This window comes from Neoarius graeffei, chromosome 6 (assembly GCF_027579695.1).
Source record: "Neoarius graeffei isolate fNeoGra1 chromosome 6, fNeoGra1.pri, whole genome shotgun sequence".
Classification (NCBI taxonomy): domain Eukaryota; kingdom Metazoa; phylum Chordata; class Actinopteri; order Siluriformes; family Ariidae; genus Neoarius; species Neoarius graeffei.
The window spans coordinates 22,484,347-22,509,483 of NC_083574.1; the positions used below are offsets into that span (position 1 = coordinate 22,484,347).

General features: G+C 40.7%; 1 protein-coding gene across 3 annotated transcripts in view; it reads left to right on the forward strand.

The window, feature by feature from the left end:
* qser1 (glutamine and serine rich 1) overlaps positions 1-25,137 on the forward strand; it is a 72,380-nt gene that overhangs the window by 40,577 nt on the left and 6,666 nt on the right. For all 3 annotated transcript variants that reach the window (XM_060923430.1, XM_060923432.1, XM_060923431.1), the window contains 4 exons: positions 7,478-7,611; positions 8,615-8,832; positions 19,730-19,867; positions 23,399-23,496. In XM_060923430.1, coding sequence (XP_060779413.1) covers positions 7,478-7,611; positions 8,615-8,832; positions 19,730-19,867; positions 23,399-23,496 — 588 coding nt within the window. The remainder of the gene's footprint in view (positions 1-7,477; positions 7,612-8,614; positions 8,833-19,729; positions 19,868-23,398; positions 23,497-25,137) is intronic.

Below are 25,137 nucleotides of genomic sequence, written 5' to 3' on the forward strand. Positions count from 1 at the left end.
GGGCAATTCTGGAGGAAAACCTGTTTGAGTCAGCCAGAGGTTTGAGTCTGGGATGAAGGTTCACGGTCTAGCAGGACAATGACCCTAAACATACTGCTAAAGCTACACTGGAGTGGTTTAAAGGGTCATTTAAATGTCTTGGAATGGCTTAGTCAAAGCCCAGACCTCAATCCAATTGAGAATCTGTGGCATAACTTGAAGATTGCTGTACACCAACACAACCCATCTAACTTGAAGGAGTTGGAGCAGTTTTGCCTTGAGGAATGGGCAAAAATCCCAGTGGCTAGATGTGCTAAGCTAATAGAGACAAACCCCAAGAGACTTGCAGCTGTAATTGTAGTAAAAGGTGGCTCTATAAAGTATTGACTTCATCTTAATTATTGTTTGTCTCACAATAAAAAAAACAATGTGCACCTTTAAAGTGGTAGGCATGTTGTGTAAATCACATGGTGCTAACCCCCCAAAAATCCATTTTAATTCCAGCTTTTAATGCAACAAAACAGGACAAACACCAAGGGGGATGAATACTTTTGCAAGGCACTGTAGATAGATTGATCCATCGATCAATCGGGGTCACTCATGCCAGAAAGCATTCCCATGAGTTAAATTGAGTGTGACAGTAGGGTTACTTCATTAAGTTAATTATAAGTAGTTTAGTGCTGGGTGGTATACTGGTTCACCCAGTATACCGGTTTTAATTTCCTCTACTGTGTGGAATTTTTCATAGACCACTATACCATAGGATAGCTGAAACAACAGCTCTGACACTTCAATAGGCAGCAAATTATATAATATTGTTTGTCGCTGGAAGCGCTATGGAGTGCTGTGTATTGAGAGGGGACCCCTATTAACTGTGCATACCCTTCTTATTTATGGTTATAACTTTAGAACACAACAATTAACTACCTACAACTTCAACCTTATTTGGATTGGACTAGTTCTGCATGGGGACATGGAGTAATGTAATTATTAGTTCCGTCCGAATGTGCCAAAACAGTCATTTTTACGAACTGCACACTCCCGTTTCAGTAAAGATTCCAGCGCCATTTACCTTCTGTAAAATTAGCTGTAGAAATAACCTCAGGTTATACTAATTCTGTGCAAATAGACATGCAGTACTGTCCAAAGGTCTTAGGCACCCTGTTTTGTTTTGTTTTTCCACACAAACTTTGTTATAGGTTTCTATTTTATGACTTCTACATTACCAAATCAGTACAAAAACATTTTAAAGTTCCAAACATTCGTTTAACAGCACAAAATTAAACGTTACAGGAAAAAAAGTTTGTATCTGAGCAACATATTACATAAGAGACCACTTTTCAGATTAAAAAATAAAACATAATGAAGGCTGCTGGGTTTTGCTGCAAAATTAAGAAGCAAGTGTGACTAAGTGTCCAGAAGAACTGTGGCTGATTCTGTAAGATGCTCAGTAAAACCTACAGTTCATTTCCTTAAAAAACTGCACTCATGCAGTTTGCACGCAAATCTCCTGAAATATGGCTTCCCAGACAGAATGATTATGTACCATTCGTTCGAAGTGTTTTTGAAAGCGACGTTTGACCCCAAACTGAAATTAGGCACAAAACTTCAGTCCTTGTCCAGTTGCGTGTTTTTTTTTCCCCTCTGGTTGGTCATGTTTTTTGGATATGAGCAGCGGAAGCTACGTATTACACATGCTCTTTGGGTGTGAAGGCAGTGCGTAAATCAAGAAGCCACTCCCATTTCTGTCATTTATACCAAGATTTCTTATGTCATGCAAATCATCACCCATAAATATTACAGAAGTCCTGTGGTTAAATTGCATTACTCCACTTCCCCATGTAAAACTAATCTCGTTCAAATAGGGCTTTACGCTTGTCATGTATCCACCCTTCCCACCGAGCGCCACATGCTGCAATACTCTGCGTGGACTTTGTATTACAGTGCATACTACTGGGATGGTCTTTGTTTGTTTTCATGTACGTGTGCTTGTTTGCTCATCTGGCCATAAGGCTAATGAGCTGTTACCATGGCGTGGCGTCTGTCATCAAATCAAATCAAATCAAGTTTATTTGTACAGCTCTTTTAACAATAAACATTGTCGCAAAGCAGCTTTACAGAATTTGAACGACTTAAAACATGAGCTAATTTTATCCCTAATCTATCCCCAATGAGCAAGCCTGTGGCGACGGTGGCAAGGAAAAACTCCCTCAGACGACATGAGGAAGAAACCTCGAGAGGAACCAGACTCAAAAGGGAACCCATCCTCATTTGGGCAACAACAGACAGCCTGACTATAATATTAACAGTTTTAACAGGTATAACCCTCAACTGTCCCCATGGGGCCGTCCTTCACAGGAGCGGGGCGATAAAACTCCGACCAGACACAGGGCACCAGGATGGACCAAGCAGGTCCGAGGGGCAGAAGAGGCCAGCATCCCAATCCCAGGATCAACATGCAACCCAGAGGGACAGATGGGGGGGGGGGGGAAGAGAGAGAGAGAAAGAAAACACGTTGTTAGGTATGCCCTAAAAATGACAAGTATTAAATCTGTGTGGTAGGCTCGCAGAGACGAGAGTCTTTACATCAGGCATAACACACAATGGCATGTTAATATGGTAAAAAATATATCATGCCCTGCTCTGGCTGGATGCTTGATTGGGTGATGGGAGCACACTCCTCAGCAATGATGAGATGCAGATGGGACCCTTAGGCCTGGCCAAGACAATTCAGTTACATTTCACCGGGTCTGGGACATGCGACAGAATGTCTGACGGCCGATTCCCTGCAGGCTACGATAGCCAGTCGAGGTCTCCACCCTCTCCACCAAAAGATTTCCTGTTGACTCCATGTAACTCAGAGGGACAGATTTGGGGTGGGGGGGAGAGAAAGAAAACACAGGTGGTTAGGTATGCCCAATGTCACCTGAATAAGTAGGAACAGTATACATATTGCACCGAGTACAAGCAGGGACTCCGGCAACTAACTATGACAGCATAACTAAAAGGAGAGAGCCAGAAGGTAACACAGGCATGAGGGAGCCCCGGGACATAAAGCAGCCAGCCACTACACCATCAACAAACTCAAGTGAGCAAGCGAGTGGGGACTGACAGCATCCATACATCCCAGTTTACCAAAACACTCTATGTCTAAGGACCCTCCAGATCTACTCCTTTACCTCATAAACACCATTAACAAAAGGCTTGACTAAACAGATATGTTTTCAGCCTAGACTTAAATGCTGAGACTGTGTCTGATTCCCGAACATTACTTGGAAGGCTGTTCCATAACAGTGGGGCTTTGTAAGAAAAGGCTCTGCCCCCTGATGTAGCCTTCACTATACGAGGTACCAGCAGATAGCCTGCACCTTTTGATCTAAGTAGGCGTGGCGGGTCATAGAGGAGCAGAAGTTCACTCAGGTACTGTGGTGCGAGACCATTTAGTGCTTTAAAGGTCAATAGTAGTATTTTATAATCAATACGAAATTTGATTGGGAGCCAATGCAGTGTGGATAAGACAGGCGTGATGTGGTCATATTTTCTAGTTCTAGTAAGGACTCTTGCTGCGGCATTTTGAACTAACTGGAGCTTGTTTATACACTTATTGGAACATCCATCCGTCCATCGTCCACAATTCGGTTAAATCGTATCTCCTCCTCCATGGATTTCCGTTCCAATTGTTTTGTTTGAAAGAACTCATCACTCCACACAAAACTTGGTTGTTGTCAAATTTTTTGCTGAGTTAGTAATTAGGCCAAATTAACGAATTTTCCAGGCCTGTCACTAGAATTGTCTCCTCTCTTATTTCTCATCCAATTCCAGTTCTAATCAATGTTTTGGGTAGATCTTCCCTCGGGGAACAAAACTTGGCCAATTGTTTGTTGATTTTCCTGTTGTAAAACAGTTTGTTTATTTTCAGTTAAATTGTATCTCCTCCCTCAGTTCTTAGTGGATTTCAGTTCTGATTGATTTATCTGAAAGAACTAGATGTTCTGCACAAAACTTGGTCATTGTATTGTAAATTTTTTGTGAACAAATTAGTAATTAGGTCAACTTCACAAATTTTCTTCTGACTAGAGTTGTATCTCCTGTCTCATTTATCATGCAAATTAAGCTCTGATCGACGTTTTGTATAGATCTTCCTTTGTGGAACAAAATTTAGTCCTTTGTTGATTTTTCTGTTGTAAACAATTTGTCGTGGAGGTTAGTCCTCTCTCACATTGTCAGATTTCAGTTCTGTTTGATGTTTTGGTAATCATGGTTGTTTTGATGGCAGGCCAGATGAGCTACTACATCCTTGACGTTCTAGTGTTTGTTTATTTCTAGTCTCCTCCCGTGTCTCACTATTGCTTTGTTCCCTATTGTGTTCTCATGTTCACCTGTTTCTGTTTAACCACGATTAATTTCTCTGTTTATACACGTCTTTTATGATTCCTGTTTTTGACCTTGTTCATGAGAACAAGGTCAAAAAACTAGTTTTCATCCTCAGATTTGTATCTGCCAATCACCTGAATTCTGTGTGTTTTGATTACTGCACTTACATTTGTCTTATTTACCCCACAATCCTTGTCCATGACCGAATACTTCGCCACTACTATGGATGCAAGGGCAATAATTAACCCTTTGATGCAAAACATGGGTCAAAAGTGACCCGGGTGAGTTTTTATCTTCTATATCTTTGCAATAAATTAATTCCATCATTCAGTATTCAAGGTATTCCTCAATTAACTTGTTTTTGATCATCATACATCCTTATTTTATTTTTTCCTTTCTTACTTTTTGAATAAAACCCCTTTTTGTATCACTACCCTTCTAATGCACAACATGGGTCAAAAACGACCTGCATTCATTTTCCAGGTTATTTCATGTATGGCTGAGTGTTTCTATGATATACTTTTGAAATAAATTCATTTTGTCATTTACTTTTCCAAATATGCAGTAAATATATTGTTTTTGTTTAGCACAAATATTCATTTTTATTTTTCCTTTCTTAAGTTATGAACAAGCACAGCTTTTGTAATTCTACATCAAGTTTACACACATGGGTCAGAAACGACCCGCATGCATTTACTCCAGCGTTTGGTGGGAACTGTGAATTGTGCTTGTGTCAGACATTTCACAGCTCAGCACAGCGCCCTTTGCCCATCTAATACATGTAAGTAATGTTTTTCAGTTGTTCGAACATTACCTTAGAAAAAAAATGATTATGTTTAGGTTACAAGTAATTATGTTTAGGTTACAGAAAGTTACAAGTAATTACTATTAGCTACCTAGCTGTTGACATATTCTACTTTAGTTAGCTAATTTTATTGTAGTTGGCTTAGCTAACTACATAGTTAATAAATAAATAACTGGCCCCATTCACTGCTAAAGTAATTACTTGAAACAAATTATTATTATAGTATTAAGACATTTAATTTTAAATCACACTTGGATGACCCATGTGTAGTAATATAAAAAGTATTTTTGTTCATAAAGTAGGAAAGAAAAAATGAAATTAATGATTTGTGGTAATTAAAAACTAGATATTTAAAGAATACTTGGAATATTCAATCATAAAATAAATTGATTTCAAAAGATAGAGCAAAGAAAAACTCAGTCAGCATGAAATAACCTGGAAAATGAATGCAGGTCATTTTTGACCCATGTTGTGCATTAGAAGGGGTGTGCATATGTTTTGCATCAAAGGGTTAAAGAGTTTATTAGAAAAATCAGGCAAACAAATCTAACAAGTGAAACAAGGTCATGTTCAAACAGGCAGAATTCAGGCGATTAGCAGACAGATTGGCAGACACAATGGGTATACTTCGCAAAAACAGACTAAAGAACATGGTATATAAATAGAGAAACTAATCAGGGTTAAACAGAAATGGTTAAACATAATAACAACACAATAGGGAACAAACCAGTGACGAGGCATGGGAAGAGACTAGATGTAAACAAATACAAGCACACATGTACATGAAAACAAACAAAGAGCAACCCGGAAATACACGCTCTAGTGCAAAGTCCTTGAGGTGTGCTGAGAATCGCAGCATGTACTGCTCGGAGCGAAGGCGTGAGTTGTGCAATAGAATGTTTGAGAAATACTGTATTTTTGAACACTTAAACACTGAGTATTTTGGGTCATGTTATAATGTTTATAGAAATCTTACATTTTAAAATATTTTGTTTACAAAAGGAAGCAATGTTAAGGTTGTAGGCATATCCAATTTTTTATAAGTTCTATTTTTAAAAAATAACAATTGTTTACATTCTGAAACTGTTTCGTGTTTACTGATTCCGCCATATATTTTGTCATTTTGTGGGGCCAAGTAAACCCTATCAAAGCCTTCATTATATTCAGTACTGTGTAAAGTCTTAGGCACATATAAAAAAAATGCCATAGACCAAAAATGGCTTAAAAAATAATGAAATGAAGTGTTTCAACATAAAAAACCTAGAGATTGTGACTCAAGTCACAGTAATTTGCACTAGCTGTTACACACTGGAACGTCTGGTCACCGTACCCTATAGATCCGGAATGGTAAGAGATAGAAAGATGGAGAATGCCACTTAGTGAGGAAAAGTTGCGCCCTGCCGCCCTGAACAAAATAAAAAAAACTGATTGAAAAAATCATGAAAATTGACAGAGTTAAGTGATTGAAAAAAATCCCATTTTTCATGGATCATTCAGGATCAGTGATCCGGATCACCACCAAGTCATAGCAACATAATTCAGCCCAGAGGTATTCTTCATGTGAAATTTGGTTGAAAACTGAGGGAGAAATAACGTCTTAAAAACGTTAAGAGGAGAAGAAGAAGAAAGTAGAAAGATCCTGAGTGAGAGTAACAATTAAACACTAAAAACAGCAGTAAGCCATAATAAATGAAACAAAGTCAGTATTTGGTATGAAACAACCCTTTGCTTTAAAAAAAAATAGTTATCTCAGGTACAATGAGTGCAGTTTTATAAGGAAATGATCTGTAGGTTTTACTGAGCATCTTGTAGAACCAGCCACAGTTCTTCTGGACACTTTGACTGTCTCACTTCCGTCTTCATTTTGCACTAAAACCCAGTAGCCTTCATTAAGTTTTCTTTTTTAATCTGAAAAGTTCTCTCTTATGTAATAAAAACATTTTTTTCTGTAACATTTAATTTTGTGCTGGAAAATGAACGTTTGGAACTCTGTACTGACTCGATAATGTAGAAGTCATAAAATAAAAATCTATAATAAAGTTTGTATGAAAAAAATAGGGTGCCTAAGACTTTTGCACAGTACTGTAGATGATGAAATTAAAATGTTTTTATGAACCTATATGAAGGTCCAGTCATGAGGGGAAAAAAGTGAAACCACCAGAATCTTAAAAATACTGTGATTACAAGTATTTGGTCATACAGCACAAAAGTAGTTAGTTCTGCTAATCAGTTTGGCCTAAATCATCAGTCCGACAGGTACAGGTGATTATATATCGATATGGTGATATCAGTGTTAAATCAATGTGCCCTTTTGTGCAGTATCTGGGTTACTTTGGAGATGCTAAGACCATGTACCGGAGAGTCTACGTCAAGTTTCTCGACACTGTGAACAAGCGGGAGTATGTGCGAGTCTGCAACAGAAAACCAAGGTGCAAGCCCATGCATTCCATGAGGTACAACTGCCATTCTTTTTTTTTTCTTGTATCCTTGCTTGCTCTTGCCTGCACACACCCAATATGTCATGAGACAGAGCAGAATCAAAACAGGTCCCTCCCCCAGTCACATTGCATACATTGGAATCCCCCACACACACTCTTACACACTCTCTCACACAGCAGCAACAACAGTGTCCTCATGTCAGCGCATTCCCTTCTCAGTCAGTTGTCAGATTTGAACTCTCCATGAGCAAGTCAAGCCCACTCATCAGGCTTCACAACAGAAAATTGTGAAGGTTTTCTGCCATGCAAGTCATTTCGAATATTAAGAAGTATTGAGTCAAGGCTGGACTGGACTTGAAGTTTTTCAAAATGTTTTTGAAATTGTTTCTCAAATTCATTAGTCTGCTTGGGCATATCTTATACTATTATATCCACATTCATTGGATATGAGCAATCACGCGCTCTGACTGGCTACTCTACTAATAGGCTGTCAGCTCATATTCCATGAGTAGAGAAAAACAAAATGGCAGAGTGTGTTGCTGAACCAACCAAAGATGAAATAAAAACTCTACTCGAAAACAAAACCCCCAAAAATACAAAAAAAAAAGCAACAAAATATAGAATGAAAGTATTTGATGGTAAGAATATATCTTTTTTTATTTTTCAAGAATTATTATTATTATAGCATTTTTCACAAATTGCTACTGTCATTTCGTCGGTTTGTTTACATTCTAATCGGAAATGATTTTGTCAGACGTTTTGCATAAAAGTTTTTATTTATCGTATTTGCAAAAAAAAATCCAGTGAATGTGGATATAATAAAACAGTTATCCCACTCAATTTCATCGTACATGGCTTATAGCCAACTCGGTGCTATGCGCCTCGTCAGCTCTGAGCTCATGTATGACTCAATTTTGTGGAATAACTGTTAAGTATATGGTATAAACTTCACATAAGGATTCCCATTTCATTTGCTCTCTTTTTGGGTGGGTTTTTTGTTTGTGTGTGTTTTGCGTAGAGGCTCTCAGAAGGCTTTGCTGGCCCAGAGAGCTGCCACACCAGCCGTGTCTGACTCCTCCACTCTGAAATCCAGCACAAAGCAAAGCCTGTCCAAACCTAAGCCAAAGCAGCCAAAAGCCAAGGCTGAACCTCCACCAAAAAAGAGGAAGAAATGGAAGGAAGAGTTCACAGACTCAACACACTTGGCTTCTCCAGAAGCTACAGGTGAAGATGATGGTAAGTCATTTTGCTGGAGAAAGAACCTGAAACCTGTCTTACTCCATTTCCCTCAGACAGATCAAGTGCCAGAACTGGTGCTTTGAGAATGCACCAGGCCATGATGTATCCAGCTGTGGGTGTTTCAGTTTTACTTCTGGCTTTGAGAGCATATTTTATGGTAATAATTGACATGAAGGATCCCTTAAAGTGCATATCATGGGTAAATTCAGGAGCAAGATCAATGTAATTCTCCTATTTTATATTAAACTTTGGTCAAATATCTGTCACATTTTGCATTTTGTGCAATTTTTTTTACCTTGCGCAATACCAGAAAAATTCAGTTGAAATCAAGCCATTTGAGGTGAATTCGTCTGCCTCTGAAAAAACTTGGCATTTGGATTTCCCGGGAAACATTGATTTTTGTGACGTCACGTGCGGGACGCCTCCCTCTGAATCCTACGTCAGCGCTGGTTTGTTTATGAGAAAATGACCTGGTGGTTTTCTCCAAATTTCTTCAACGTTATCACATAATTATTAAAATGGTTAACAGATGTATCGTAGGAGGGTGTAGCAACACCAATCATGATGGGATTAGTACTCATCGTTTTCCAAAAGACCGGACAACGAGAGAGAAATGGGAGTGTTTCGTGCGAGGCACCCAGAAGCCGAGGACCAAAGCAGAGCCAAGAAAAAGACCAAGAAAATCGGCGATTCACAAGTTGACGGTTGCCAGGGTAAGAAATAAGAGAGACTATACTCTAAATTAGGTGTTTCTGTGTTTGTGTGATACACAGATAATGTTATTTATTGACACGCACACAAAAGTAAACAACACGAAAGTGCTGGGTGACAATACACTTACTTCACATGTATCAAGCACACATGCAAACTCCTCACCTTTCGGCGAAATTCGCCGTTTTGGTCCCAAAATAGGTCACTTGTGTGAATCGTGTAGATCCGAAGAGTTTTTTTTTTTTTTCTTTTGGGGGGGGGTAGGCAGGCTACAACGCTATTGTTGCCAAACATTTCACTTACAAGGTTACAGCCAATCAAGATAAACAGTTACTAACACGCTTCTTTTCCATTGGAGTTCTGATCAGCTGGTGCACAACCCACTGCTGGTTGCCAGTCCTCGCTTACGAATATTCCACAGATTCCGACCGCAAAGTCACCTTTTTATAGAGAGATCTGGCAACCTCATCTCGCGACTGAATCTGAATACCAATGGAACAGTTTCCAGCGCGCTCGGGGGTGAATAACCATGGGCGGATCTACCGGGGTGGCATATGCCACTCTAAAAGAAAGCCTTGCCACCCCTGCTGCTACCCCAGTTGGCAGCGACGAATTCAAAGAAAAATTACGGCCAATTTGACATTTACGTGCGCGAATTTCCAATGTCCGACTGTGGCGAATGCAGCACGAGATAACGCCAGAGATTGGTTGTTTTGGAAAATTGAGAGGCGCGAAGCGAGGGAGCCAGGAGTCACGAGGAAAGGAGACACGGGAGGAAAGGGGTAAAAGCTGATTAACTATCTATCAAAAAATGAAATTATAATGAATGAACAGTGCTAGTATAGTTGCGATGCTGATTTTGAGAGGATAAAAATCAGGTTGGAGAAGGTTATTTAGCTAACTATACATGTAAGGCAAAAAAAAAAAGTGTGTTTCCGGTAACCCGACCGATCGAGAATTTCCGCATCGAAATTGCTGACCGTAAAGTTTTTATTACAAATTTCCCTCGATATTTTAGTGTAAGTGGCGTTAGTTTGTCATAATTTTTTGTTTCAACGCATTCAAGTTGTGAAAGAAACGATAAAAAGTAAAATGTTTTGCCACTTCTATCAGCCCTCCTGGCTGTAATGCAAATTGCTTCCTCTTCAGTATACAAGTGCACTTCCATGGCAGGGAAAAACACTACATTTTGCCGCCTATGTAGTCCCCTATTTATACAAATAGGAGTCATTCAGGATTCAGCCATGTTTTTGCTCGACCCAAGTTCTACAGTAGGCTAGTATTGGTGGGACATGGCGATTCATTTCCGCCAGTTCGTTCATGTCGGTCAGTTCAGCAAAGAAATTCGTTCGTTCAGTTCGTTCACTCGTTCATTTTGATGACGTCACACCAAAGCGGCACAACAATGGCTGTCGTCCGAAGTTTAGTTCATCTTGAGTGAACGAGAGGCGGCAGAGGTGCCATCCACAATAGATTTTCATACATTACAATGTGCTTGAGAAAAAGATGGAAGAAAAACATTATCCTAGCATTATCTGAAAAAGACTACATAAACAAAGCTCTGAAAGTTAATTAAATGTAGATGAGAATAAAGCTGTTTTTATATTTATTATATTTATTTTAGTAGAGCCATGGTCTGCCGGCTATGCAGTTGTTCTCTCAAACCCATTAAGCAAAAAAAAAATTTGCTTATTTAACAGCAACACTCATTTCAGAGAATAAACAACTTTACAAGTCATCGTATTCAGCGAACAGCAGGCAGGCTGGCTGCTGGCTATTCGTTCGTTCGCGAACTGCTGAGCTCGTTCGCTGTGAACTGAAATGTATTGCTGAGTGAGAGCTCTAAATTGTAAACTAAAGACCTGGCATGTGTCAACGCTCTGATAATAGGGCTCAGATAGCCCTTAAAGAAGTAAAGTGGCACTGCTCTGCACAGATCAAAATGCAAGTTGGACGCCCTTCTGCTACTGAACAGATCCTGCTGATTCGCCAACGACCGAGATTCAGCGACCGCCCTGCTGCCAGCGAGCAGAGACTGCTGATTCGCGAACGACCGAGAACGAGAGGCAGCGCGAACTAGTTCTAGTCGTTCACTTCGAAGACTCGTTCAAAAAGAACGGTTCGTTCGTGAACGACACACCACTATAGGCTAGGCGAGGCCGTCTGCTTTTAATGGAAGTAGCCTAGCCTAGGACGTTAAACCATATTTTCACGTTATTTCTTGATAAGGTGTTTTCACATTATCACATGAAAATATCATGAAATTACGTGTTATGTTATTACATGATAAATATATTGTAAAAACGTGATAACTCTGTTAACAATATCTTTTCACGTAATTACTTGAGTCTAAGCCAATTTTTTTTTGAGTGTGGCAGCAATACGCTTCCGCAGATCATAACTCGAACTCTTGCGATATTTTTTTTATTCGTTTAAAGATTTAAAACACTTATTTTATTATGATGTGTGGTATAAAGGATTATGTGGCAAAATACTATTTTGTAAGATGTTTACTTGTGTTAATTTTTTCGAACAAAATAAAACAAATTAAGAAAAAAAATTTTCCTACCTACTGACCTTATTTTAGTATTTCATGTTACCTGAAACACACTTTTTTTTTTTGGCCTAATGTTAGCTAGGTCTGACATTAGTTTTGTGTAAAGTCGGCCACAAAAGTTAATATTGATTCACCGTCTGTCAAGGAAAACATTGCTATTGGCTGAAGCTTATGATTCACATATTGAGGATCTTAAACATGAGTTACATCAGACGAGGAGAGTACTAGACAGAAAAAAGGGGGAACAGGAGAGTCCTACCACTCTCATGGAGTTCACTGTTTTTGGACCCATACCAATATGATGATGATGTTGGGTTTTTTTTTAGTTGTTCAGGTTGTGTAAAATAGCGGTTGTCTTGCCTGTGAGCATCCTGTGAACGAAGTTTTTCATCTCTCAGGCTCATAAAGACTTATTTGCGGTCGACTATGACAGAAAAGAGACTATCAAGTTTGGCTGTACTCAGCATTGAATCAAAGCGCACAAAAGCATTAGATCTTGATAAATTTGTGAAGTGTTTTGCTGAGCAACATGGAAATCGCCGCATTCAGCTGTTGTAGGCATGACAAGTTCATGTTATGCTCACTGGTGAGCCTTTACAAAGCGTGAGGAAAAAAACTATAAAATGTGACACTGGTGTAAATGGTTTAAATCATGCTGAACTTGAAGCAGTGTTGTTATTGTTGTTTTTTAGTGTCTGTTCTTTTGCAAATACAGTATAAAACTGTCCAGAAACGGTATAGACCTCATCTGAGAATGTGTGTTCTTCGTGAACAATAAAGGCATGAGTTTAAGTTTACACGGAGTGCAGAATTATTAGGCAAGTTGTATTTTTGAGGATTAGTTTTATTATTGAACAACAACTATGTTCTCAATCAAACAAAAAGACTCATAAATATCAAAGCTGAATATGTATGGAAGTTAGAGTGGGGTGTTTTTAGTTTTGGCCATTTTAGGAGAATATGTATGTGTTCAGGTAACTTTCACTGTGCAGAATTATTAGGCAACTTAATAAAAACCAAATGTGTAGCCATTTCACTTATTTATTTTCACCAGGTACACTGATATGACAACTCCAGATTTGCAAATAAACATATCTGACATTCAAACACAAAACAAAAACAAATCAGTGACCAATATAGCCACCCTTCTTCATGAGGACACTCAAAAGCCTTCCATCCATAGATTCTGTCAATTTCTTTATCTGTTCACGACCAACATTGTGTGCAGCAGCAACCACGGCCTCCCAGACGCTGTTCAGAGAGGTGTACTGTTTTCCCTCTTTGTAGACCTCACGTTTTATAATGGACCACAGGTTCTCTATGGGGTTTAGGTCAGGTGAACAAGGGGGCCATGTCATTATTTTTTTCACCTTTCAGACCTTTACTGGCTAGCCACGCAGTGGAGTATTTGGACGCATGAGATGGAGCGTTATCCTGCATGAAAATCATGTTCTTCTTGAAAGATGCTGACTTTTTCCTATACCACTGCTTGAAGGTTTCTTCCAGGAACTGGCAGTAGGTCTGGGAGTTGAGTTTGAGTCCATCCTCAACTCGAAAAGGTCCAACAAGCTCGTCTTTGATGATACCAGCCCGTAGCAGTACTCCACCTCCACCTTGCTGGCATCCGAGTCAGAGTGGAGCTCTGTGCCCATTACTGATCCAGCCACAGGCCCATCCATCTGGCCCATCAAGAGTCACTCTCATCTCATCAGACCACAGCACCTTAGAAAAATCAGTCTTAAGATATTTCTTGGCCCAGTCTTGACGTTTTATCTTGTGTGCCTTACTCAGTGGTGGTCGTTTTTCAGCCTTCCTTACCTTGGCCATGTCCCTCAGTATTGCACACCTTGTACTCTTTGACAGTCCAGGAATGTTGCAACTCTAGAATATGGCAGAACTGGATGCTAATGGCTGCTTGTTAGCTTCACGCTTGATTTTCCGCAGATCATGTGCAGTTATTTTGCGCCTTTTTTTTCCCCACACGCTTCTTTCGACCCTGTTGACTATTTGCAATGAAACGCTTGATTGTTCGGTGATCACGTTTCAACATCTTCGCAATTTCAAGACTGCTGCATCCGTCTGCAAGACATCTCACAATTTTATACTTTTCAAAGTCTGTCAGATCTCTCTTCTGACCCATTTTGCCAGAGGAAAAGAGGTTGCCTAATAATTATGCACACCTGATATAGGGTGTTGATGTCATTAGACCACACCCCCTCTCATTACACAGATGCACAGCACCTGATATACTTAATTGGTAGTAGGCTTTCAAGCCTAAACAGCTTGGAGTGGGACAACATGCATTAAAAGGATGTTGTGGTCAAAATACTCACTTGCCTAATAATTCTGCACTCAGTGTATCTGTATGAGTTTGCAAATGGCAGTCTGTGCCCTTTTGTAGTGTGTACATACTATTTGTCGTCAAACTGTGATTAAATTCAGTATATATACATGTCTGTAATACGTTGCCACCCCTCAAAAATTCCTGCCCCCCTCTTGCCACCCCATAAATATTTTTCTAGATCCGCCCCTGATTTCACATAGGTGATGTCTTTAAGAAAATTGACAGACAGGGATTGGCCAGGTGTGTCCTCTGGGGTAGGTCTGTTAGATAGCACAGGCAGTAATATATACCTTTTTGTAAATAGCCCACTGTGTTGTACACAGGGGTGAAAATTAACTTCACAAAATATCAAACTTTACCGGCCACTGACAAATAAATGGTACAATTTACCGGCCACTCAACAGTAACTTATTAAGACATGTTTATGGAAAGTTATTTTGTACTGTATTAAATTCAAGATGTCACTGGTTGCAATTTTTTTTGTAACGTAGACTATGAAATGTACTTTTGCGCGCGTGCCGTGTCCCCGTGCATCCTTCTCACCTTTTTCACCCCTGACCAGTTTGCATGCCTGATCAAGGGATATGCGTGTCAGGGCTTGAGATCATGGGACCTGTCAAACACATTAAATGTATATACAACCCTGCTTAGCCGATTCCATGTGTGTAGCTTATGAAATCTTTCTCCTACAGTAGCCAGTACTCTTCTAAATGAAGAAATATATAAATACATAATAGTAATTAGAAAAAATATGATAGATTAGCATTGATACATGAATCCATGGGTTTAGAAGCTCAGGCGACAATTCCATATTTCAGTGCAAAATCGCTAGCTGCTAAACTTGGTCTACAAAGACTGTGCACTGAATCCATGCCAGCTGTCTCAGCCTGCTGGCGGATCCGCACATGACGTCACGAATCTGACTCCAGACTCCCTTGGGATTTTTCCAGATGTGTTTTGTTATTTTATTTTTTTCTGCTGTAGACAGATGGCCTTGTGCAAAATTACCCTTCTGGATGAGTGTGTAAAGGGACATACTTTCATATAAAAAAAAAACAAAACACAAAATTGGTCCAGGATATGCACTTTAACGGACTAATCATTTAACACACTAGTTAACACCAACAAATCATGAACATTCACATACTTTATACCACATCACTGTTTAATTTTCAAATCTGGCTGATCAGAAGATACTGATTAATTTTCTATATCAGCAGCTCTGATGGTCAGTTTCTGTTAATAGACTTGCTCTTAGGGCGGCACGGTGGTGTAGTGGTTAGCGCTGTCGCCTCACAGCAAGAAGGTCCGGGTTCGAGCCCCGTGGCCGACGAAGGCCTTTCTGTGCGGAGTTTGCATGTTCTCCCCGTGTCCGCGTGGGTTTGCTCCGGTTTCCCCCACAGTCCAAAGACATGCAGGTCAGGTTAACTGGTGACTCTAAATTGACCGTAGGTGTGAATGTGAGTGTGAATGGATGTCTGTGTCTGTGTGTCAGCCCTGTGATGACCTGGCGACTTGTCCAGGGTGTACCCCGCCTTTTGCCCGTAGTCAGCTGGGATAGGCTCCAGCTTGCCTGCGACCCTGTAGAAGGATAAAGCGGCTAGAGATAATGAGATGAGATGAGACTTGCTCTTATAAGTTATTGCTTCTATAGTAATAACTCATTCAGAAGGACTTATATGGTGGACTACATAATCCAAAAAAGTTATACTTAACAAATAAAGACATCATCATCAGTATGGTGAAGATTTCTGTAAGGAGACATTTTAATTAACGTTTCCAGAAGGAGTCTTCTGTGTCCGTGCTGTGTAACAGTCCAGTTTTCCACCACAGGAAAGTTTTCAGGATAGAGAAGTTTGTGCGGTCCAGTTACTTGGTAACAAAAAGCCCCTTTTGTTTTATTAGCTTTAAGAAAGAGTAAAAAAAAAAAGTGTCTGGTGAGTGAATGACTGTTTAAGCTCCAGTCACACTACAGCTTGCAATGCTTTGCGATGGGTTATCGATGAAAATGAGGTGTTTTGGTGGCAATGCATGTCATTGTACAGGTGAGCTAAAAGTTGTGGTCACACAGCAGGCGAACACTTGACTGTCACGTCTTCACACGTTCAAGTCTGGCACAGCTCCAGCAGCTGCACATGCTCATAGAGTGTGTTGTGCGCGCTCTTGGGACCCAGTCATTATGGGAAATACCTGACGCTGATCTGAACGCAATCAGCACGCGCAGATATAGACATTGTTTTCACAGAGGCTTTACGAAGTATTATCAGTGTCACGTTTGTTTCTAACCATGTTTATGACTGCTTTATGACTCCGTTTTCTGTTTTGCTTTTGGTTTCATTTGTGTTTTGTTACTCAGACCTTGCCTCACGTTTTGTTTTTGTAAATATCACGCTTGCTAATAAACACTCTTCCTGCACTTAGATCCATCTACTGCCGCATGCCTGACAGAATGCTTCACAAACTCTCTATGAAAACAGCGTCCTTATATGTGCATGCTGATTGCACTCAAATCAGCATCAGATGTTTCCAATAACGACTGGATTCCAAGAGCGCACACAACACACTCCAAAGGATACCTGAATGTAAATGCACTTTTTAAATCTCGGTGAAGGTCAGGCAATGCCTAGCCACTATGTTGATGAGGCTTCTGCGAGCATTGGGGACATGGATTCAAAACAAATACAGCAAGAGTCTCGACAGAGGTTCCCTGAGCTATTATATGCAGGAAATATTCCCAAGCCCATCTGCAAGTATTCGCCACTTAATTTGCCGAAGAAAACATCGCCACCAAATTTCAATGCATGCATTGAAATTTTTCGCAACGTTTTTGGCCACTCACAAGGCGGAGACGCCTCAAAAAACAACTCGCGAAGCTCGGAGAACATTCACCGTGCTTCACATGATTGGTGGTGATGCTACCAATTTTTCATCGCCAAGTATTTACAAACCCATCACGAGCTGTAGTGTGACCAGGGCCTTATAATTGCTATAACATAAGTGATAACAGGAACTAACTTGTCTCGCGAATGTTTCACAACATTAAATGTAACTATAAATAGTTAAAAAGTAGGATATGACGTTCTTTAATAAATTTTAAAAATGTAATTGCATGGGCGGCACGGTGGTGTAGTGGTTAGCGCTGTCGCCTCACAGCAAGAAGGTCCTGGGTTCGAGCCCCAGGGCCGGCGAGGGCCTTTCTGTGTGGAGTTTGCATGTTCTCCCCGTGTCTGCGTGGGTTTCCTCCGGGTGCTCCGGTTTCCCCCACAGTCCAAAGACATGCAGGTTAGGTTAACTGGTGACTCTAAATTGACCGTAGGTGTGAATGGTTGTCTGTGTCTATGTGTCAGCCCTGTGATGACCTGGTGACTTGTCCAGGGTGTACCCCGCCTTTCGCCCGTAGTCAGCTGGGATAGGCTCCAGCTTGTCTGCGACCCTGTAGAAGGATAAAGCGGCTAGAGATAATGAGATGAGATGAGATGTAATTGCATATTGCTGTGGTGTAAGGGGAATAAAATACTGTTCTTTCATAGGATGTGCTTTCATTGGAAAATAATCAACATTGTGGTGGTAACGGTATCTTCGTTTTTACTGATTTATGTGGATTTATTTTTATTTGGATTAAATCAATATTAGTTGACTTAGGTATGTTTCATTAACGTTTGAACAAACATCAATTAATGCACGTTAATGCACTTTGTTACTTTATTACCATTACATATGGTTTGTTAATGCTGAAGTTTGCCATTTGTTAAAGTTAGCCAATGCAGTAAATAATGTTAGTTAACAGAACTCATGTCAAACCTTAGAAAAAGCCTTATCATTAGGCATGCAATGATGTATCATGTAACGATAAATCGCGATACAAATTTAAGACGATTCAAATCGATAATATAAAAAATGAATGGCGATTATTATCAGGCTGCATAATCTCCTAGTTTTCCTATCTGTAATTGCGTTGTTTGGACAACAGAGTGCAATATTATACAATTGTGGGAATACACATGACTTCACTGTAGGTAGAAGTAGCACAGCTCTGTCTTAAAAAATGCACGAAAAGCAGATTTAAAATGGAAAAGAGCTGTTGTGTGACTGTATGTATAGCTTTAACAAGAAATCAGAGCTCTCTTTTTACAGACTGCTGAAAGCTAAAAAAAAAAAGAAAAATTGAGTTAGTAGAAATTTTCATAAAAGTTTATTAAGAAAAAAACTCTTAACATTTTCATTTATAATAAAAGGAATATTTTAGTTAATAGTTTTATAGTTTTAGTAATAGTTTTACTCCAACCTTTAAAAATGTGGGTAAATTATTGTTGGTTATGAAGAAAATGAAACAAAAGGGTTTTTATTTCTAATTTAACAAAAGGAATATTTAATTTGATAAAGAATAGGAAAATAAACGTTGCTTTTTTAAAAAAAATAATTTTCTTCATGGGTGGCACGGTGGTGTAGTGGTTAGCGCTGTCGCCTCACAGCAAGAAGGTCCGGGTTCGAGCCCCGTGGCCGGCGAGGGCCTTTCTGTGTGGAGTTTGCATGTTCTCCCCGTGTCCACGTGGGTTTCCTCCGGGTGCTCCGGTTTCCCCCACAGTCCAAAGACATGCAGGTTAGGTTAACTGGCAACTCTAAATTGACCGTAGGTGTGAGTGTGAATGGTTGTCTGTGTCTGTGTGTCAGCCCTGTGATGACCTGGTGACTTGTCCAGGGTGTACCCCGCCTCTCACCCGTAGTCAGCTGGGATAGGCTCCAGCTTGCCTGCGACCCTGTAGAAGGATAAAGCGGCTAGAGATAATGAAATGAAATGAAATTTTCTTCATGTAATGTTTTTCAAAAATATCATGGGGAAATTGAAGCGTGAACCCAATATCTTGAATCAAATCATGAATTTGGTGAATTGTTACATGCCTACTTGTCATATAAGACTTAAGATGGATGCTTTAATCGCTAACTTATTCTAATTGTGTCGCCCTTTAGATGAAGCCCTGGTAGTGTTATCAGTAGGTAAAGGGATTGTTGGTGTAGTGATTGTGTTCCAGCTTCTTGATGACAATATGTTGCTTTCCATTTGGAATTTTCACAAACTGCTGGAAACACACAACTCACAAATTCATTCTTTTTCCAATCTTTTGGGAAACTGCTGAGAATTTGAAAGTATTTTGAATGGAAATAATGCCTTATTTGTTTGGCACACCACAGATGTAACTCTTGCAAAATCTTGAAAAAGTTCACAGAACCATTAGCAAGCTGTAGCCTAGTTCTGAAACTCGTCTTGACTTGTCTTGTCTCAGAGTTTACACCTCCGGTCCCGTTTGCCTCCCGCTTCCTCAACACCAGGACAATGAAGGAAACCTTCAAGAGTTTTGTGGAGCTCCTGATCAGCGTTGCTCTGGATGCTGATGTCATGATCACACTGGAGAGAGAGAATGGTAAGGAAACAAGGAGCATGCATTTAGATTTATTGACTGATATTTACGAGGCGCTTGTGATTTTTTTTTTTTTTTTAGCGAGCTTATGCAATCACGCCTCATCCATCTGTCACCTGTCTGTTGTCGTCTGTCGTCGTCCTCTGTCCACAATTTTAAAAAATCTCCTCCTACAGGATTGATCAGATTTCAATCAAACTCACATACAATATTCCCCAGGTAGGTGTGCGTAAAAGTTGTCAAGATGGTGGCGCCACCTGTCATATTTACGATTTTATGGGCATCTGAAATTTTTGGGTGACTCATCACATTAAACGCTACTCTTTGTAAACTGCTAGGACATTTTCACTGAAACTCACCCAGAAGACTCTAATGCCGCTTTTCCACTACAAACGCGGCTGAGCCGTGCCGTGCTGAGTCGAGCTGAGCGGGGCTGTTGGAGTTGCATTTCGACTACAACCGCGCTGAACCGTGCTGGCTGGAAGTGGGTGGACACATTGGGTGGAGTTAGCGAAAGTGGGTGGACGTCACGTGATGTCGTTAAGCAGCGCAAACAGTGACATCAGTGACAGTGGCGGAACAAGTCAGAGCCGGGCCGGGGGCGGGGCAAATGACCGGGCCCTTTATTAAAGCTTATCATAACATCATTTTAGGCTACAAAATGTCCGCAACTGCGGTGTTTACCAATTTCAACACTACCGGGTGCAACTATGTTATTTAGTACATCAAGTCCTTCAAACGAACATGTAACTCAGAAACAAAAAACATTAGGATACTGTACATGGCTCATAATAAAACATCAATAGCCTATACTGCGCACATTATTTGAAGGGCATATGAATGAGCGCTCAGAGGTTGCAACGGTGACAGGAAGAGTCAGAAATAAAAGGAGGGCGGTGCAAACCTCACTGAATGCACTGTGTTTACCAGTTTCAACACTACGGGGTGCAACTATAGTTTGTACATTAAGTCCTTCAAACGAACATGTAACTCAGAAACAAAAAAACATTAGGCGACATACTGTACATGGCTCATAATAAAACATCAATAGCCTACTGCGCGCATTATTTGAAGGGCATACGACGAGCCTTGCGCTCCGTGAACTCGTCCACGATGCTCTGTATGTCACTGATTCAGTGATCTTTTAAGCGGTAGTCTCACGACCCGGATAGTAAACAATAAACATGGAGGACATGGAGTCGTTAGTGTTGCTGGTCTTGGTGCTGTGGCTTGTTGTCACCGACAACGCCAACAGATACTGGCAAGAGCGTATAGATGAGGCGAGGCGCATAAGGCTTCAGAAATTCTCGTAATTCGTAATTATTCTCCTTCCGGGTTTGCGGTGTTTACAGATCCCAGCGCGCTCGCGGGGCGTGTGTGGGCATGTGAGGACACTCCTCCTCACCAATCAGTGCACAGGGGAGTGTCTGCTCACGCCCCCAGCCTCACTCGGCACGGCTTGGCTCGCTTCAGCCCCACTCCAAAACGGTGCGAGTTTTAGGGGCTAAGCAAGGCTGAAACGAGCTGAGTCGTGCTGGTTTTTGGTAGTCGAAACGCGAGCCGTGTCGGGCTGAAGTGAGCTGAAGCGAGCTGAAGTGAGCTGAAAAAGGGTAGTGGAAAAGGGCCATAAAAGACATATACCAACAAGTTGTTCAGCAGGTGGCCGCACCTGCCATGGATGAGGCTACAGAGGGGTCACATGCAATTTCACAAAAATCGCTACTCTTCCTACAGGAATGCTCAGATTTTGATCAAACTCATATGTAATGTTCCTCAGGTTGGTATGTATAAAAGTTGTCAAGACAGTGGCACTACCTGTCATATTTAACATTGTAGGGACATTTGAAAATTTTGCATGACTCATCACACCAAACACTGCTGTTCGTAAACTGCTAGGATTTTTTCACTGAAACTCACCCAGAATACTAAAGACACATTCCAGCAAGAATTGTTCACCAGGTGACGCCACCTGCCATGGATGCAGCTACACAAGGGTCATATGCAATTTAACAAAAATCGCTACTCCTCCCACAGGATTGATTGGATTTCAAACTCGCACACAACAACAGTGGCCGGTAATTAGCCTCATTGAGGCTAATTTTTTTTTTTAATAAATTCATCAATATCCCAGACAATTCTATTTAGTTTTAAAATCTTAGAGTACTTGACCCTGATATCAATCCAGTTCAGAAGATCATTTTGTGAAGACATCCATTCTGCAAGACACATCAGTACAAAGTGGGATTAATATTTAAAAATCGAAAATTGTGTAATTTTAGTGGTTTCCTTTTTCTCCTGTTTCATCCACTGATTCTCACCCTGAATTTTCATCGCAGTGCCATTGAGTATTTCTTTAGTGCTCGTACTGCATTTTCATGTCATCATAATTCTTTAATCTTGTGTAACAACTGCAGTAAACATTTCAACATGGGGGTGTTGACGTAAGGGTGGCATGGTGGTGTCGTGGTTAACACTGTCGCCTCACAGCAAGAAGGTTCTGGGTTCAAAGCCAGTGGCCAACGGGGGCCTTTCTGTGTGGAGTTTGCATGTTCTCCCCGTGTTTGCGTGGGTTTCCTCTGGGTGCGCCGGTTTCCCCCACAGTCTAAAGACATGCAGGTTAATTGCTGGCTCTAAGTTGACCATAGGTGTGAATGGTTGTGTGTCTCTATGTGTCAGCCCTGCGATGACCTGGCGACTTGTCCAGGGTGTACCCCACCTCTCGCCCATAGTCAGCTGGGATAGGCTCCAGCTTGCCCGCGACCCTGCACAGGATAAGCGGTTACGGATAATGGATGGATGGATGGATGGATGGATGGATGTTGATGTAGACTTCAGCAGGGTCCTTATTTGTTTGTTTGCATTTTTTAATGATTTCAGTTTATGCTGTAGTTCAAACCATCCATGATAACATTGTGCAAGCTGAATATTAGGAAATCCTGAAATCTGTCTTGTTACCAGCACATGCTTAATCATAACATTTGTTTAATTTGTAAATATTGCATTCAAATTTATTTTGTCATCCAATTTTGACCAGATTTTGTCATGACCGACAAATTCCCAGCACCGGACCCGAATATGACCATCAGAAACGACAAACAGGACTTGTAGTGTGACATAATCAAAGAATAGTGATGTGGCACCTAGACTAGCCCATGACACCTCGACTAGAAGACTAGCACATCAAAATTTGACAGTTCCTACGACATGTTCCTTGATAGTCATGATTGACAATTTCTTGACCCTCATCCCTGACAACACATGACAAGGACATGAACAATGATTGGTTGGGGTGAAACTTGTAGTGTTGCCAGTCTTCCAAGCAAGACACAGCAAAAATTTATGGCACTATGATTGCTTAAACGGACCTGGTGTCCATCATGAAAAACAAAAATATTGTTTAGTTTGAGTCTTGCATGCTTTACATAACAGTTTGACGTTGAGTGTATGGAGGTGTTTACACATAATGAAAGGTTTCATGTGTCCATATTGTACATCAGGAATTGTTGTTTGACTTCTGTGATTTGTTCTTTTCAGATGAACTTCTGCTGCCTCATATGAAGAGAGTGGATGGCATGATCACAGACAACAGGAGGAGGCTGCTGCCCAAACTGCGAGTGGGTCAGGTGTTCAAAGTGAGCAAGTCGTCAAACATCCATGCCCTCAACCTACGTACACAGACATCTAACTTACTTTAATCACTTGTTAATACTGACATGAAAGCTGTATAATAGCCACTCTTTACAACCGTGGTGAGCGGAAAAGCATCTTAGGAAGCATGAAAACGTGAAGAGGAAGCACTATAACAGCTACAGTGGGCACAGGTTCACCAAAACTTATACATACAGCATAAGTTCCTGTCAGTCTACTTTCTGTTTTTATTAATTAAGACACTGAGTTCATGCAAGTGTCTGTCAGTTGTATTGTGGTCCTGTGCCAATAATCAGTTCTACAATATACTGTATTGTAATATTTAACACACACTTCAGCAGTAGAGGTGTAACATATCATTAAATATCTCATCTCATCTCATTATCTCTAGCCGCTTTATCCTTCTACAGGGTCGCAGGCAAGCTGGAGCCTATCCCAGCTGACTACGGGCGAAAGGCGGGGTACACCCTGGACAAGTCGCCAGGTCATCACAGGGCTGACACATAGACACAGACAACCATTCACACCCACATTCACACCTACGGTCAATTTAGAGTCACCAGTTAACCTAACCTGCATGTCTTTGGACTGTGGGGGAAACCGGAGCACCCGGAGGAAACCCACGCGGACACGGAGAGAACATGCAAACTCCACACAGAAAGGCCCTCGCCGGCCCCGGGGCTCGAACCCAGGACCTTCTTGCTGTGAGGCGACAGCGCTAACCACTACACCACCGTGCCGCCCCATCATTAAATATAAGGCTCTCAATTTACTATGTCTGTGTATCAGACAATATATTCCACAGACTGTATAATAAGGTAGGCTGTTCATTATAAAATACCAATTATGTTACGTGAAGTAAGTTGATTGATTCAACTCAATCAAGCTCACTTTACCTCCTCTGAAAAAGTACATTAAAAATACACTACATCTCAAATTAGGTGACTATGCAAGCTGTTATGCAAGCAGCTAGTGCATTAGGGTATTAGCTGGCGGAAACAGTAATAGCCATGGCCAGGAGCAAGCAGAAACTGGAAAATTTCCCCAAATATTTAAGGTCTGATGTAAGGGAGCACTTTGGCTTCCCGGTAAGTTACGACGCCCACTGAGTGGTGGATTGAGCCATTACACAGTGCAAAATCAACCAAATAAGAGTTAAAAACACTGGCTTTCATACCACAACTATGGCCAGGAAAACATGAAGCAACACACACACACGGGCATAGAAGTACACACACATTCTTGTACTTCTATCTTTGTGGGGACACTCATTGACATCCTGAGTCCTCCTAGCCCCTTATTCTAACCTTAATCATCACAACTAAATGTCTAACTCCAACCCTAACCTAAACCTAATTCTAACCTGAACCCTAAAACTAATTCTTAGCTCTCAAAACAGCCCTTTGAAGAAGTGAGGACCAGCCAAAAATGTCCTAACTCTTTTGGAAAAACAAAAAAATGTATTCCGGTCCTCAGTGTGTAGTAAGTAAACACACACACACACACACACACAGAGCAAAGCCTGCATTCAGTCAGTTCCTTGCTGATTCAGTCCAGGTTAAAGAAATCACTGAAGCAATTGGAAAATTCGTAGCTGTTCAGTATAGTGGAGAATCCAGGACTCA